At 40.7% G+C, this 13,236-nt stretch overlaps 2 protein-coding genes across 2 annotated transcripts; both read left to right on the top strand.

Moving 5' to 3' along the window:
- LOC122841354 (solute carrier family 22 member 13-like) lies at positions 1-6,086 on the top strand. Its single transcript, XM_044134620.1, has 9 exons — positions 1-393; positions 463-566; positions 887-1,041; positions 1,624-1,848; positions 2,839-2,948; positions 3,290-3,384; positions 3,473-3,687; positions 5,105-5,213; positions 5,945-6,086. The coding sequence occupies exons 1-9, from the start codon at positions 19-21 to the stop codon at positions 6,084-6,086; spliced, it is 1,530 nt and encodes a 509-aa protein (XP_043990555.1). The 5' UTR covers positions 1-18.
- Positions 6,087-8,086: 2,000 nt separating this feature from the next.
- LOC122841458 (solute carrier family 22 member 13-like) lies at positions 8,087-9,850 on the top strand. Its single transcript, XM_044134766.1, has 5 exons — positions 8,087-8,177; positions 8,363-8,577; positions 8,657-8,765; positions 8,846-9,049; positions 9,135-9,850. Exons 1-5 carry the CDS (start codon positions 8,116-8,118, stop codon positions 9,181-9,183), a joined length of 639 nt encoding a protein of 212 aa, XP_043990701.1. The 5' UTR covers positions 8,087-8,115; the 3' UTR covers positions 9,184-9,850.
- The last annotated feature ends 3,386 nt before the right edge of the window (positions 9,851-13,236 follow it).

Raw genomic sequence — 13,236 nt, 5'->3', positions numbered from 1 at the left:
TAAGTCTGCACCCTGACCATGGCTGATTTTGGGGAAATCCTGCGTAACATTGGAGAGTTTGGATTGTTTCAGAAGACCGTCCTCTTTGCTCTTTGCTTCCCAAACCTCCTCTTGCCTTTCCACTTTGCGAGCGTAATTTTCACCCAGTCCGACCCGGAGCGGCACTGCAACACGGACTGGATCCTCAGAGCAGCTCCTAACGTGACCACAGAGGAGCAGCTGAACCTCACCGTGCCCAGGGAGGAGGATGGGAGCTTCAGCCGGTGTCGGATGTTCGTCCCTGTGGACTGGGACATCCATGATATCAGGGAGTATGGCCTCAATGAGACGACAGGCTGCAGGGATGGATGGGTTTATGGCAGCATGCTGTATGAATCCACCATAGTTACTGATGTAAGTGCTAAACCTCTTTCACTCAATAAGTTCCAATATATCTCTAATTGATTTGATTTGTTTGTCCAGTTTGATCTAGTTTGTGACCAGGCTCATTTGTTGGGCATTGCGCAGACGGTGTTGATGGCTGGCATCCTCGCTGGTTGTCTCTTATTTGGACCTTTCGCTGAGTCGTAAGTCAACAAACACATGGGGAAATTTTGTGAACAAAAATTTTGTAAACATGCAAACAAGGACTAGCGACGCGAGAAAGTTGGAAGATGTTAAACCTTCGAGGCTGTGGTGACTGCTAACAGGTTCCACGTGTTGGGTTCAACACGAATGGCGGAAGGAAGACTTTTTTCGCTGTTCGTCAAGTTCACGATGTCAAAAAATAACGTCAAACAGAAACAACGTGAACATGAGCACTGTTTTGAAGAGAAATTTCTTTGGTGTTGTATTTACACACTTCCATCTACATTTCCATGTTTTAAATAATGCATGTGTGTTTCAGGTTTGGCCGTAAACGAGCCGCTCAGATCCCCGTAGTTCTGATGCTCCTCTTCTCTGTAACAACTGGGTTATGTCCGAACTACCCTTTATATTTGGCCTCCCAGTTCGTGGCGGGGATTGGATATGGAGGCTATCGACTAAATGGCATCATCCTAAGTAAATTTATTTGATATTTTTTTACTCCTAAACTGACTGACAAAAACAATGAAGTATTGACCTGTCCATGATGTAATGTGGTAGACATACATACTAAAGATGAGAAATTTGGAAGCTACAATGATATGTCATTTTCAAAATGGACACTAGAGGGCTCTATCGTGGCATCCCAAGAGGAGCTAATAGATCAGAGACCATTTCTGGAGCATTCAACAGTTGGTCCTAACAAACAAACAAAAAAGCAAGCAAATTTTATTTGTATAGGACATTTCAGCAACAAGGCATGTCAAAGTGCTTTACATCATAAAAACACAGAGTCTATAACAACCCCACCTCCTAGAGCTGTTATTCGGTTGTAACGAAAAACCACCTGAACTGAGCAGAGCCGTGCTGCTTGGTGCTGGTAGAAAAGCCATGGCACTGATGCCTCGTAAAGGCCACGGGAAAACATCTATTGTTATCAACTTGTAATTTATTGTAACCACTGCTAGACTATGCCAAGAGTATCTTGCCTGTGACATTATTCTTTCTTCCAGGAGTTCTTTTCCACAATCAAAGTGTTCATATGTCTTGTGCCTTTAGGCACTGAATGGATCGGCGTGTCCAAACGGTCCTGGGGAGCCTGCATCACTGAGCTATGCGGTGCCGTTGGACAGGCCATCCTCAGTGGCATGATCTACTTCATCAGAGACTGGAGACTGGCTCAACTGGTCATAGCTGCTCCGTTTGCTGTGATCACTTTTTACATATGGTCTGTGGGAAAAAGTTTTGCATTTAGCGTTGCAACAGGGTTTTCTGGCTCGATGCGTAATTCCACATTTCCACTTAAGGTCCAACCAGCAATTCACATTTTTTCTAATTATTACAACTCTTGAAAGAGAAGAAAATGTGCTGCATGCTCTCTGATTTATTTTCAAACCAACAGAAAAGAACTGATTAACAAGATTATTCTTGTGTATGCAGAGTACAGTGGATTCCTGGTGTTCGTGTTTGTTGGGGAGAACCGCCACCTCACACATAGATCTGCACATAGTTGAAACCAAAACTAAAAATAATTAATAGTTCAGATATCAATTATACCTTAATATGCATCAATACACACAGTGGAAATGTCTTAGTGCTACGGCAGAAACTAGCATCTACATTATCTCTCCTTTTGGTGGTTCAGCCAATCACCGGCCAGAAAATAAACGGTGCTCCTGGATTTGCTGCTTCGCAAACACCAGCCAATAGCATGTCAAGTTGTTTCTAAGAATTTTAGTTTGAGGTGCATTTTCTTTAGAATATTTCAGATATCCTCTATTCAAAACTCTGTGAATGATTTGGAGTTACGTCGCAGAGTAAAATCCGCGAATACGATAAACTCAAACTTGATCTGACTTTATTTTCTATAAAAAAATTGTCAGTGTGCATACTATTGGATGGTGTGTTTATGTTGGAGCATGAAAAAAGAAATGAACATTTTCAGCTTTCGACACACTGATCACAGGTCAGACCCAATAAGGGAAAGTTGTCTGATTGCCGTCTCCAAGCAACTGATTGATTCATGTTTAGCTTATAAAGCTGCTGTTACATGTAGTCTTTCAACACGTTGCCATATCTGAAACACATTTTGTGTAGTTCTAAACGTAAAACCTTTCAAAGTTCTGTCAGAGCTCACCAACTTTGGAGATCAAAGTGCGCGTACCAGTGTTTAAGCCTCCTGGTTCTATATCTTCATACGATATTGACATACGAAGCAGGTGAACAATAAAGGAGACTAATGAAAGTATCACATTTTTCACAGGTTTTTTCCAGAGTCAGCCAGATGGTTGTTGGATAGGGGACGGACAGACGAGGCTAAAGAGCTGATCATCAAAGCGGCGGCCATTAACAAACGCAAAGTTTCAGACTCTCTCCTGGAAAAGGTGCGACTGTAAATGTAATTTAATAAAAGTCAGACGGGTTTCATGCAATAATCGTAAAGAAAAACAAAAAAAAGAACGTTGTAGGACAATTCAGTGCCTTGTGACGAACATTTTTGTGACTTTAGAAAATAAAGTCCGATCAAGTTTGAGTATGATGTGATCAGATCAAATTCTTAATCAAAATATGTTTAACAAAATCTGATTAAATGTGGGATATTGTTACTTTTGCAATGAAAGTCTTATTTTTACTAACTCAACAAAATAGAACAGATGAAAAGTTGTCATACGAGGTGATTAGTTATAACCACACAACTGTTACCATGATGTCGTGTCCATTACAGATTACTATCAAAGAAAATGTGCAAAATGGAGGCATAATATGTCTTATTAAATCTCCTGTGCTGAGGAAGTATTTCCTTACCATTATTTTGGCATGGTAAGTTATACTGTGTAACATTTCCTGTGGAGTTGTAATATCTAAAGAAAAAATTAGAAGTATGTTTGAATGTTTTTGTTTTCTGCAGGTTCTCCTTGAATGTTACCTACTTCTGCCTTTCGCTGAATGTGGGAAACTTTGGCTTGGACATCTTCCTGACTCAGGCCTTGTTTGGCCTCTCTGAAGTACCGGCTCACATTGTTTGCATTTGGCTCCTGGAGGCGGTCGGAAGAAAAGCGTCACTGATCACCACACTTGTGATTGGAGGATTTCTGTGCCTCTTGATCCTCGCCGTACCTCAAAGTAAAGCCTCTACGAACTGTTTATTAACCCAGTAGTTTTATATTTATATAACTGACTTCATACTGACTCGATTTAACGTTGCATGATTGCATTATCCTAACCAAAACTTGAATTATTTCAAAAATGTCTACCTATACAACCGTACAGTGGCAGAGCTTCAGGGGGGTTTCAGGGTGGCAGTCTGGTCTAGAGGGGGCCCTGATGGGAGGCAGAATATAACTTCAAAGATCCAAACCTTTATCATGTCTGATAAGAGCTGGAGAAAGCAGGGAATATGTCGTGTTCTGTGTTTTTCTGTATGTTTGTTTCAAGTTTCCTGTGTGTCTGAGTCTCCGTGTTGTCCTGTCTCCCCTTGATTAGTTCCCAGGTGTGTCTCGTTCCCTCTGTGCATTACCCTCTGTGCATTTAGTGTCACCTATGTCTCTGTGTCTTTGTCGGGTCCTACGTCTGTGTACATCGAGTCACGTCTTGTTACGTCTCTTGTCCTGAACATTCAGAGCCACATAAAGACAGTCACAAAGATGGCCTTCTATCACCTGAAGAACATTTCCAGGATTAAAGGACTAATGTATCAGCCAGATCTAGAGAAACTCATCCATGCGTTTATCTTCAGTCGTATTGATTACTGTAACAGCGTCTTCACAGGTCTGTCCAACAAATCAATCAAACAGCTGCAGCTGATTCAGAATGCTGCTGCTTGTATTCTCACTAAAACCAGGAAGATAGAGCAAAAAACACCAGTTTTAAAGTCTCTCCACTGGCTCCCTGTCACTCTAAGAATAGACTTTAAAATACTGTTGTTAGTTTATAAATCACTGAATGGTTTAGCACCACGATACATTAAAGTTGTATTTATTGTATCAACCCTCCAGACCTCTCAGGTCTTCTGGTTCTGGTCTGCTCTGCACCCCCAGAACCAGACAAGGAGAAGCGGCATTTAGCATCTATGCACCAAAAATCTGGAACAAACTTCCAGAAAATTGTAAAACAGCTGAAACACTGACTTCCTTTAAATCTCAACTAAAAACCCACTTGTTTAGATTTGTATTTGAAACGTAATCAATTGCAAATTAATTGACGGGACCTGACTTGATGTTGTGTTTTTATTGTTGATTCTATGTTGCATTGTGTTTTTGTGTTTGATTTGATGTAAAGCACTTTAAAATGCCTTGCTGCTGAAATGTTCTATACAAATAAAGTTTGATTGAAAAGCGGATCATCCATATTGTCTCCAAGTGTATTCTGGGTAAAGCTTGTCACCAACCGTCCACCAACATCATCATCAGTCAGTTGGCAACAGATGGCAAACCAAACAAACGCTTTTTAAAAAAGGATGTGAATATTTATGCTTTATATACATGATATTATAGTCTCTCTAACGTACTTCTAAGTTTCTACTTTTTCTTTGTATTTCCAGGTAATGCCATTGCTGTCATTGCGTTAGCCACTGGCGGACGTTTTTTGACCAACTGCGCCGCATCTATATGCATCTTGTATGTTCAGGAGCTGTTCCCGACGTCTTTTCGGTAAACGTATTTCCCTTTGAAAGTGACGCTGTTCTCCAATCTGGTCTTGTCTTGATCGAGTCATTTTAAATGTGAAATGTGACGCCCAGTTGTTCCGTGTTACGCCTGAGACTCTCACTCAGGATGAACTATAGAAAGTATTCATCCCTCTGGATGTTTGACCATTTTTATTGCTTTTACAAATCAGACAAGATCAACAAAATGTGGCTCTTTTAACAAACGAATTTACAAAACATAGAAAAAAACACATTTAAAGTCAAAACTGATCTCTATAAAACGATGATAGTTGAATAAAAATATGAAACGTAAAATAAAAGCCACTGATTAACCAGTGAATGGACCTTCCAGACACGTTTTTTCAGCTATCACAAATTGACTGGACCTTTGCTGAATTAGGTCAGTTACTTTAAAAGCGGTGAATGTTGATGGTAGCACTAATTTTTATGTTTCATATTTGTACGTAATTGTCATTATTTTGCAAAAAATTTTTTTTTTATTTGCTTTTTTTCTGTTAATTTCTAGTGAAAAAGTAATATTTTGTTGTTGATTATTGATTTGCAAAAAGCAACAAAAAGGGTAAAACATCCTAAATGGCGAATACTTTTCATGGGCTCTAGTGGTAGCGTTCAGTACTAACTTTGTCTCTGCTGTAGATTTTGTACTTTTCTTTGAAAGCAGACAAAAACTATTTGTTGAATAAACCTTTGAGGAACAACTTGTCCATGCTTTAGACAAACTGCCTCAGGTTTGGGCTCCATCGCCAGCCGAGCCGGTGGATTGCTTTCCCCGCTGCTCAACATGCTGGCCGTGTACCACTGGTCCATCCCTATCGTGGTCTACAGCAGCCTCCCCATCCTCAGCGGAGCCCTCTGAAAAGAAGAAATTACTAAGTTAGCTTAATTTGGAAAAAGCTTGGCTCTCTCTTTCTTCCTATTTCCCGGGTTCTTCCGGCGAGCAGCGTGTGCCAATCAGGAACGACGATGCGTGATGACGTCACAGAATTACAGCGTTTAATTCCACACAAGAAGTGTATGAATTAACAAGGAAACTGCAGAGTTACAGAAAATGTACATTCTTTACCTGAGACAAAAGAATTAAAAGACAAAGGGACAATGACAGAGAAAGAAAAGGCAAAGACATGTCTTTGGAGAAGGCTGATGCCAAAACGGCAGAATATGACAGCAATCTAAATTATTATTATCATGTTCGATCTCTTATAGTGAAGGCGTTTCTCTCCTTGTTAATGTATTCATTAAGGCGTAGCTCTGTATGACCAATCAGACGCTACCTTGGACGCCAATAAAACTTAGAACTTCCCCTAATTTCACGCCAGGATCAAAAAGCCCCTTTTGTCTCCTGAAAGACAAAAGAGCAAGCAGCTGCTAGAGCCACCTGATCAAATAGACCCTTAACATACGACTTCACATATACCTGTGAATTTTAAAGTGTCTCCTTCACAAAGTCAACCTCAGTAATTTAATTTAAGGAAAGATTATCTTCACAAACCTAGTTTTTTCTCGTCTGCAAAGCATCTCCAAAGATTTGAATCTTTGCCTTATCTCATAAATCCTGAACAATTTTCTAATACTAAACAACACATTTTCATTGAAACAATTTCCATCTTTTCCAAATTCAGTGATTTTGAACAAATAAAAATCGAAATTGGTGAAGCTACATGAAAAATAAATATTTTTTAGTACAAACCACCGGATGAATATAACAATTTAAATTACTTTATGATTATATATTTTCTATATATAATCTATATAATCTAAATCTATATATATATATTCTATATATTTGATCTAAGTTTGGTTCAGATATTATCATAGACAGTACAATTTTCAAATACATTCAGCATTCACCATTCTAAACTTAGATAATGCACTTTAATTAAAAACTTGCTATTAATACTTAGAAAAATGTTAATGATGTCAACATTCTATGTTGTATTTTAGTTTAAACCATGCCAGATGTGGTTCTAAAAGACCTTTGATGTTCTGTGAACCAAACCGGGTTCTGTTTCACAGGCAATGCTAATTTTATGGCCTCCTGACCTCTGATAACACAGCAGGAGGAACCTCACAGAGAGATCACAGATTTGACCTACTTCTAAATACTTACCGATAGAGTAGTTTTAGTTTCAAATCCCTTACCCCAAAATTAAGAAATTTGTTCAAAATCAGACTGTTCATTATAACCTTTACACCTGGGGTGTAAAGATTAGCTGTATTAAGCACTAAAAATAATTATTTTTCTTTACACCAGCCAACTTTCTGCAGCACAATATGCTGCTTCATCATGGTCTTAGATAGGTTAAGGATGTTTCCTGAAATGTATCGAGTTGCATTATTTGTTTCCAAAGACATCAGACACATACAGCTGCAGTCCTCTGTAAACTCACATCTTCCTGCTACTGATAAAGTTTTCATCAGTAGCATTAGCCTAGCAGTACTTTGATTATCTGTAGTGCTACACAGATAGTTTACCACTATGTCTAGCTAATGCCTAGCTAGCCTACAGAAGGTAACAGTAGCTTACTGTAGTGCTAGCCTAGCATTACAGTAGCTAGCTGTATTACTAGGCTAATGCTAACACTTTCTGTCTGTTCTGCTGTGACTCAGAATTAATTATGCTTCCAAGGTATTTCATTGAGGTTCCAGTTTGTATACTTGCATAAATTATTGGTTTGCTTTAAAATTTTCAAAATATGTCCTTTTAACAAATGGTTAATTGTACGGTTTTAGGTAATAATTTTGTCTTAATGCTTTGGAACAACTGCTTCAACTGCATAGTCATAATATATCAAATTGTGTTAACTGTATTTCTCTGAGATCAAGTCCAATCTTAACCAGAATTTCTGCCACAGGTTACCGTGAACACAACCCCAAACCATGGTGGCATGAAGATCATTTTCAGATCCCCACTACTCACCAGATATTTCCTTACTGTTGTACTGGCTTGGTAAGTGAGTAATGCAAAACAAAAAAATGGACATCGCAATGCTCTGTGGAACAAGTGGACATCTTTACTGCTCTAAACCAGATGATCTAAGTTTGTTTTATTCCAGAATAATTGACCAGTTATGAACCTGAAATGTTAAATTAGTTGTTTCTGACTCTGACTAAATGACCTCTGCCTGTTTTCAGGTTTTCACTGAACCTTTGCATCTACTGCCTGTACTTAGACATGGGAAACCTCGGTTTTAGCATCTTTTTGACCCAGTTCCTCTTTGGTGCTTTTGAAATACCTGCTAATCTATTCTCCATGTGGCTGTTGGAGATTTTTGGGAGAAAAGCGTTATTCATATTTACCCTGGTAATAGGAGGACTTTCTTCCTTGCTCATTGTTGCTGTTCCCCAAGGTAAACCTTTTGGTTGGATTGATATCACACAATATGCGCTTGGTCTATTTGTCATTCTTTCTTTTATCCCCCTTCCTAGATCATGCTCCAGCTGTTACGTCTTTGGCTGTGGCCGCTCGCTTCTTCCTGGTCTGGGCTGGTTCTGTGGCATGTGTCTACGTCCAGGAGTTGAGTCCAACATCAGTTCGGTAGGAGCTCTTCTTGCTGTCGGCGAAAAGCCACTAGCGTTCGGACAGCCTTAGCAGTTGAGTCCTCTAATACGTTTCAGACAAACTGCCACCGCTCTGGGCTCGATAGCAGCAAGAGCAGGAGTGTTACTGGCTCCGCTGCTGAACATGCTGGCTGTGTATCACTGGGTCATCCCCATCGTCATCTCAAGCAGCCTGACAATCATCGGCGGAGCCCTCGGCTTCCTGCTCCCAGAGACCAAGAAAACTGAGCTTCCTGAGACGGCTGAAGAGGCTGAGAACAGGTAGACGAGTGAGGTCGATACGGATCTCTGGAGAAGCTACTCGTCATGCGTCATCCTTCACTTCTTTTTACTTTCTGTCTTTCAGAGCCGCAGCATCAGGATCCCATTTACCTTCTGAGTCGACCAAGTTATGAACTTTTGGCTGTCTGCCTGTTTCGAAATACGTTACTGGCAACACTCAGGGTTACCATTTACCGAACCTTAGCTACTTTGAGAGAGTTCTTGCTCTGCAAGAACAGAGATTTATTTTTTACCTGAGACTGCAAGAACAAGAACAAGAACTGAGTCCTTTGTGGCTCAAATCCAGAAGTCCCGGGAAAAGCACAACCTTCCTGTTGCTTTACTTCTGAGCAAGAAGTAGTTCTTATTGCTCAGTTGTTTTGCAATCAGAAGATTGAAGGTTTGATTCCAGCTTTTGCTTCCGGCCAAGTTACCTTCTGATCTGTTTATTGGTGTATCCTGGGAAAGTGCTGCATAAATTGAAACCATTTACCATCTTTCTATTACACAAACACATCCCAAGGAAAAACTGCCCAGAACGAGCTTCAAGAATTAAATAACTCCATTCATGTGGGATGTACTGTATATTGGACTTACTTTGGTGAAAAAAAAGAAGTTCACATATTTCCTTCAAAATTAAGATATGTATCTTATTGCTAAATTCTTTTTTATTGTCAAAATCAGCAAAATAATCTCAGATGTGTCTGAAATGCAGATTTCATTGACTGTAATACTGACATGTCACCTTTATTAGCCTGATGAAAACTGAACAAGAGCAACATTTACACACTCCTGCAGAATGAGCAGTAAAAATAAATACAGTTTAGACTAAAAGTGAATCTTGGTTTTTCTGAGCCTCACATCTCAAACATATGAGACAAGTGAACATATATATACTCATATATATATATGTAAAAGTGAGCATTCATCAGATTCACTGGTGAATGTAGGTCGATGGCGTTGCGTGACGCAGTGGTTAGAGTGGGTGCCTTGTATTCAGAGGCTATAGACCTCGACTCCCATCCTCGGTCCCTTTGCCGCATGTCGTTCCTCTCGCTGCTCCCTTCATGTTGGAAAATCAGTCCTGCATTTCCACGAATGACCATCGGGGGCGCAGTTTTTCAGCAAGATAGCACCCGTTAATGCTGTACATGGGAATATGGGCTGCCTTTATCACGCAGATTAGATTTTCTTCTTTGTTTTATCTTTATATTTACCTGGAATCAAATACAAATTTCCTACCCACCCCCAACCAAAAAAAAAAGAAAGATAAATATATCCTATTTATCTTTTAGAAAATGACTCAACCATGTTATAGTTCATACATTTGAAAGTTTATTACACAAGTTATTGATGAATACATTCAGAGAAAGGACTATTCATTTACAAGATACATTTTCATATATCTTCTCTTAAATCTTTCTTATGTTTGTGTCTACGAACAAAAAAATCTTCCTGCAAATCATTTGACGTTATTTATAATATAACATGTACATAAATTGTTCTCTATTGAAAGAGTGCTTATCAAACAATAAAATTCTAATCTGACTGAATTTGGAAAAAATATGCGATTTAGTTGATTTGTTCATAATGTGTATCCACTGGTTTGTTAGGGTCGGATATGTAAACAGAAGTTAAAACAAAAGCCTGACATTACCCAAGCAAATCGTCCATCCAGCTGCTGCTGCTTTCTGATTTCTGCTCAGTGTTGTCGCCTTCAGAGACCGACAAATTATCTCCAAACACAGTAGCACCGCTTGGTTCAGCTACGGCGAGTAACTGTGCATCTGGGGCAAAAATATCTCCAGAAAAAAGATCTATCTGAGTGGGAGGAGCTACAGTAGACGATGCGTCAGATCCAAGCAAATCGTTCAGCGAGTTAGAAACGTTGGAGATGTTTGGTTGCACTGGAAACAGAGCTGTGCTGTCTGAGGTATGACCAACTCCAAAGATGTCATCAGGAAAGGCAGAAAATTGATTTGTTGAAACTTCTGCTCCAGTTGGGTCAGGCGCGTCGAAAAGTAGAGGCTGAGAGAAGAGATCGTTGCTTGAGCTGAATATGTCAAAGTCAGCAATCTGGTCATTTGTTTGGTTGACTCCACTGAAAGGGTCCGGGTTGTCTTCTTGCTTTACAGATGCTGAGTCGGGGTCAGGTGGTGGATCCGTCATTACGAGGGAAGCCTCTGTCTCAGCTGACAGCTGCTGAGTGTCTATCAAGCTGAAACCATGAGGAAGAGCTGCAGCAGTCTCAGCTGAGGCACTCGGAGAGGAGGAACTTGCAAGGCTGGAGCTCTCAGACAAATCAAAGAAGTTGGTCTGACCTGGTGGATTTTCAGCACTGGAGCTGAAAAGTGTTTCACTGCTCAGGTTTCCTCCCGTTTCATCGGGTGCATCAAGCAGTTTGTCTGAATTTGGAGAAGATTCGTCGGTACTTATCTGACTGGATCCTTCACCCACCTGGGTTGGACTCACAACTTCTCCGAAGTTATCATCAACAACAGGATGAGTTAAATGCTCATCACCGCTTCCTTCAGGTGTCGACTCAATGACTGATTCTTCTGGGTCTGGGTTTGGTAAATTTGTATCAGTCAGGAGTATTTCAGGCTGTTTTTCTGGATCACTTGCAGGCTGATCTGTAGCTGCAGTGATGTTTAAATCTGATTCTGGATCAGCTGGGTTTTCATCAGTTTTCTCTGGAGTTGGCAGATCCTCACTGGTTTCTTTGATGGATTCCTGAGACAAGTTGACCTGCTCTATAGATGTGCAGATAGTTTCCTCAGAAAGCTCTGAGCTTGTCTGATTTGCAGCTTCTGGTTCCAAAGGTGCAACTTCAGAAATGTTCTGCCCTTTATTCTCTTCTGTCTTAGTCTCTGGTACCATCTCTGCTGTCTCATTGGCGGTATTGGTTTTGGTATCTTTCTCTGGCTGTGCAAGTGTTTTTGTTGCGTCAGAGGATGTTTGAAACAGTCTTCCAAGCAGTCCACCACCAGGTTTCACATCCGTTTTCTTTGCATCCTTTGGATCTGCTCTTGTTGCTTTGTCATTACCAGTTGATGTGAAGAGCTTCGTCAAAGGACTCCTTCCTTTGGACAAGGATCCTAGTTTGGTTTTTGAGTTTGTTCTTGCTAGAGCCTTCTTCTGAATTGCAGTGTTTTCTTTCTCACTGTTCGAACTGTTTGTTGTCAACTGGTTTTCATTCATCTCAAGACTGGCCTCCTCTTCGATCACATGTCCCGCAGGATTTTGTGGACCATTCAGATCCTCAGAACCACATTTGCTGACCTGACCCGTTGAAGCAACATCTGCTTTCTCAGATGGTTCATGTTGTCTTGTATTATCTCCAGTCAAACTGGATATGTCTGTGTGACTTTGACAATCAAGTGAGCCTTGATTGTCCACTTGTGGTATTTCCTGCCTGGTCTCCACATCAACATTGGATTCCTGGTTTGGTTCAGTTGTTGGGTCTCTGTTGTCTTGACATAGAGTCATCTCAGGGGCTCCATTACTTTCTTCAAGTCCATTGCTTAAATAATCTACTTTCATGTCATTGGTCTCGGTTTCATCCTGGGAGCCACTTGTAAGGCTTTGCTCTGATTGCTCTGGGGAGTTTTCAGATTCAGCTCCAGAGCCGATCTGCCTAGACTGGTCGCACAAAGCCACATCAACCTTCTGAGCAAATCGGACAGATTTCCGAACTTTATTTTGAGAGGCTTCCAGCTTGTTAGAAACTGGACTGTTGTCCGGTTTTGAAAGGGTCGCCACTCTTGTCTGAACTGTTCTTTGGTTTTTCACAGAGGTGCGCAAAGGAACTTCACGCTCCGTTGGAGGGATGGAGATTTGGGCTGCTTTTGTTGAATCCCCCACTGAGACTGGTTTTCCAGGGGGCAACTTCTTAGCCGAGACCAAATTTACTGTGTTAGATTGTCCCTTCCCTGCTGCGTTTGTCATTTCTCTCCTATAGTCAGGTTCGTCACTCCTCCAACACTCTGATTCACCAACGATAGCCGGTTTGCCGGCATCATGAGCCTTAATTTTCAGCACTGGTGCATTTGTCAGCTGTGTTGGATTGGCCCTGGTAATATTCCTCTCTGGAGGCCATCTTACTTTCAGCTTGCCCTTAACATCAGCAACACTCTTATGCTCGCGCTCGTTTATGCCAGCTGTCGGACTGAGCAGCTCAGCAGGCA

This window comes from Gambusia affinis, linkage group LG12 (assembly GCF_019740435.1).
Source record: "Gambusia affinis linkage group LG12, SWU_Gaff_1.0, whole genome shotgun sequence".
NCBI classification, from domain to species: domain Eukaryota; kingdom Metazoa; phylum Chordata; class Actinopteri; order Cyprinodontiformes; family Poeciliidae; genus Gambusia; species Gambusia affinis.
This window is presented reverse-complemented; position numbering and strand designations above follow the sequence as displayed.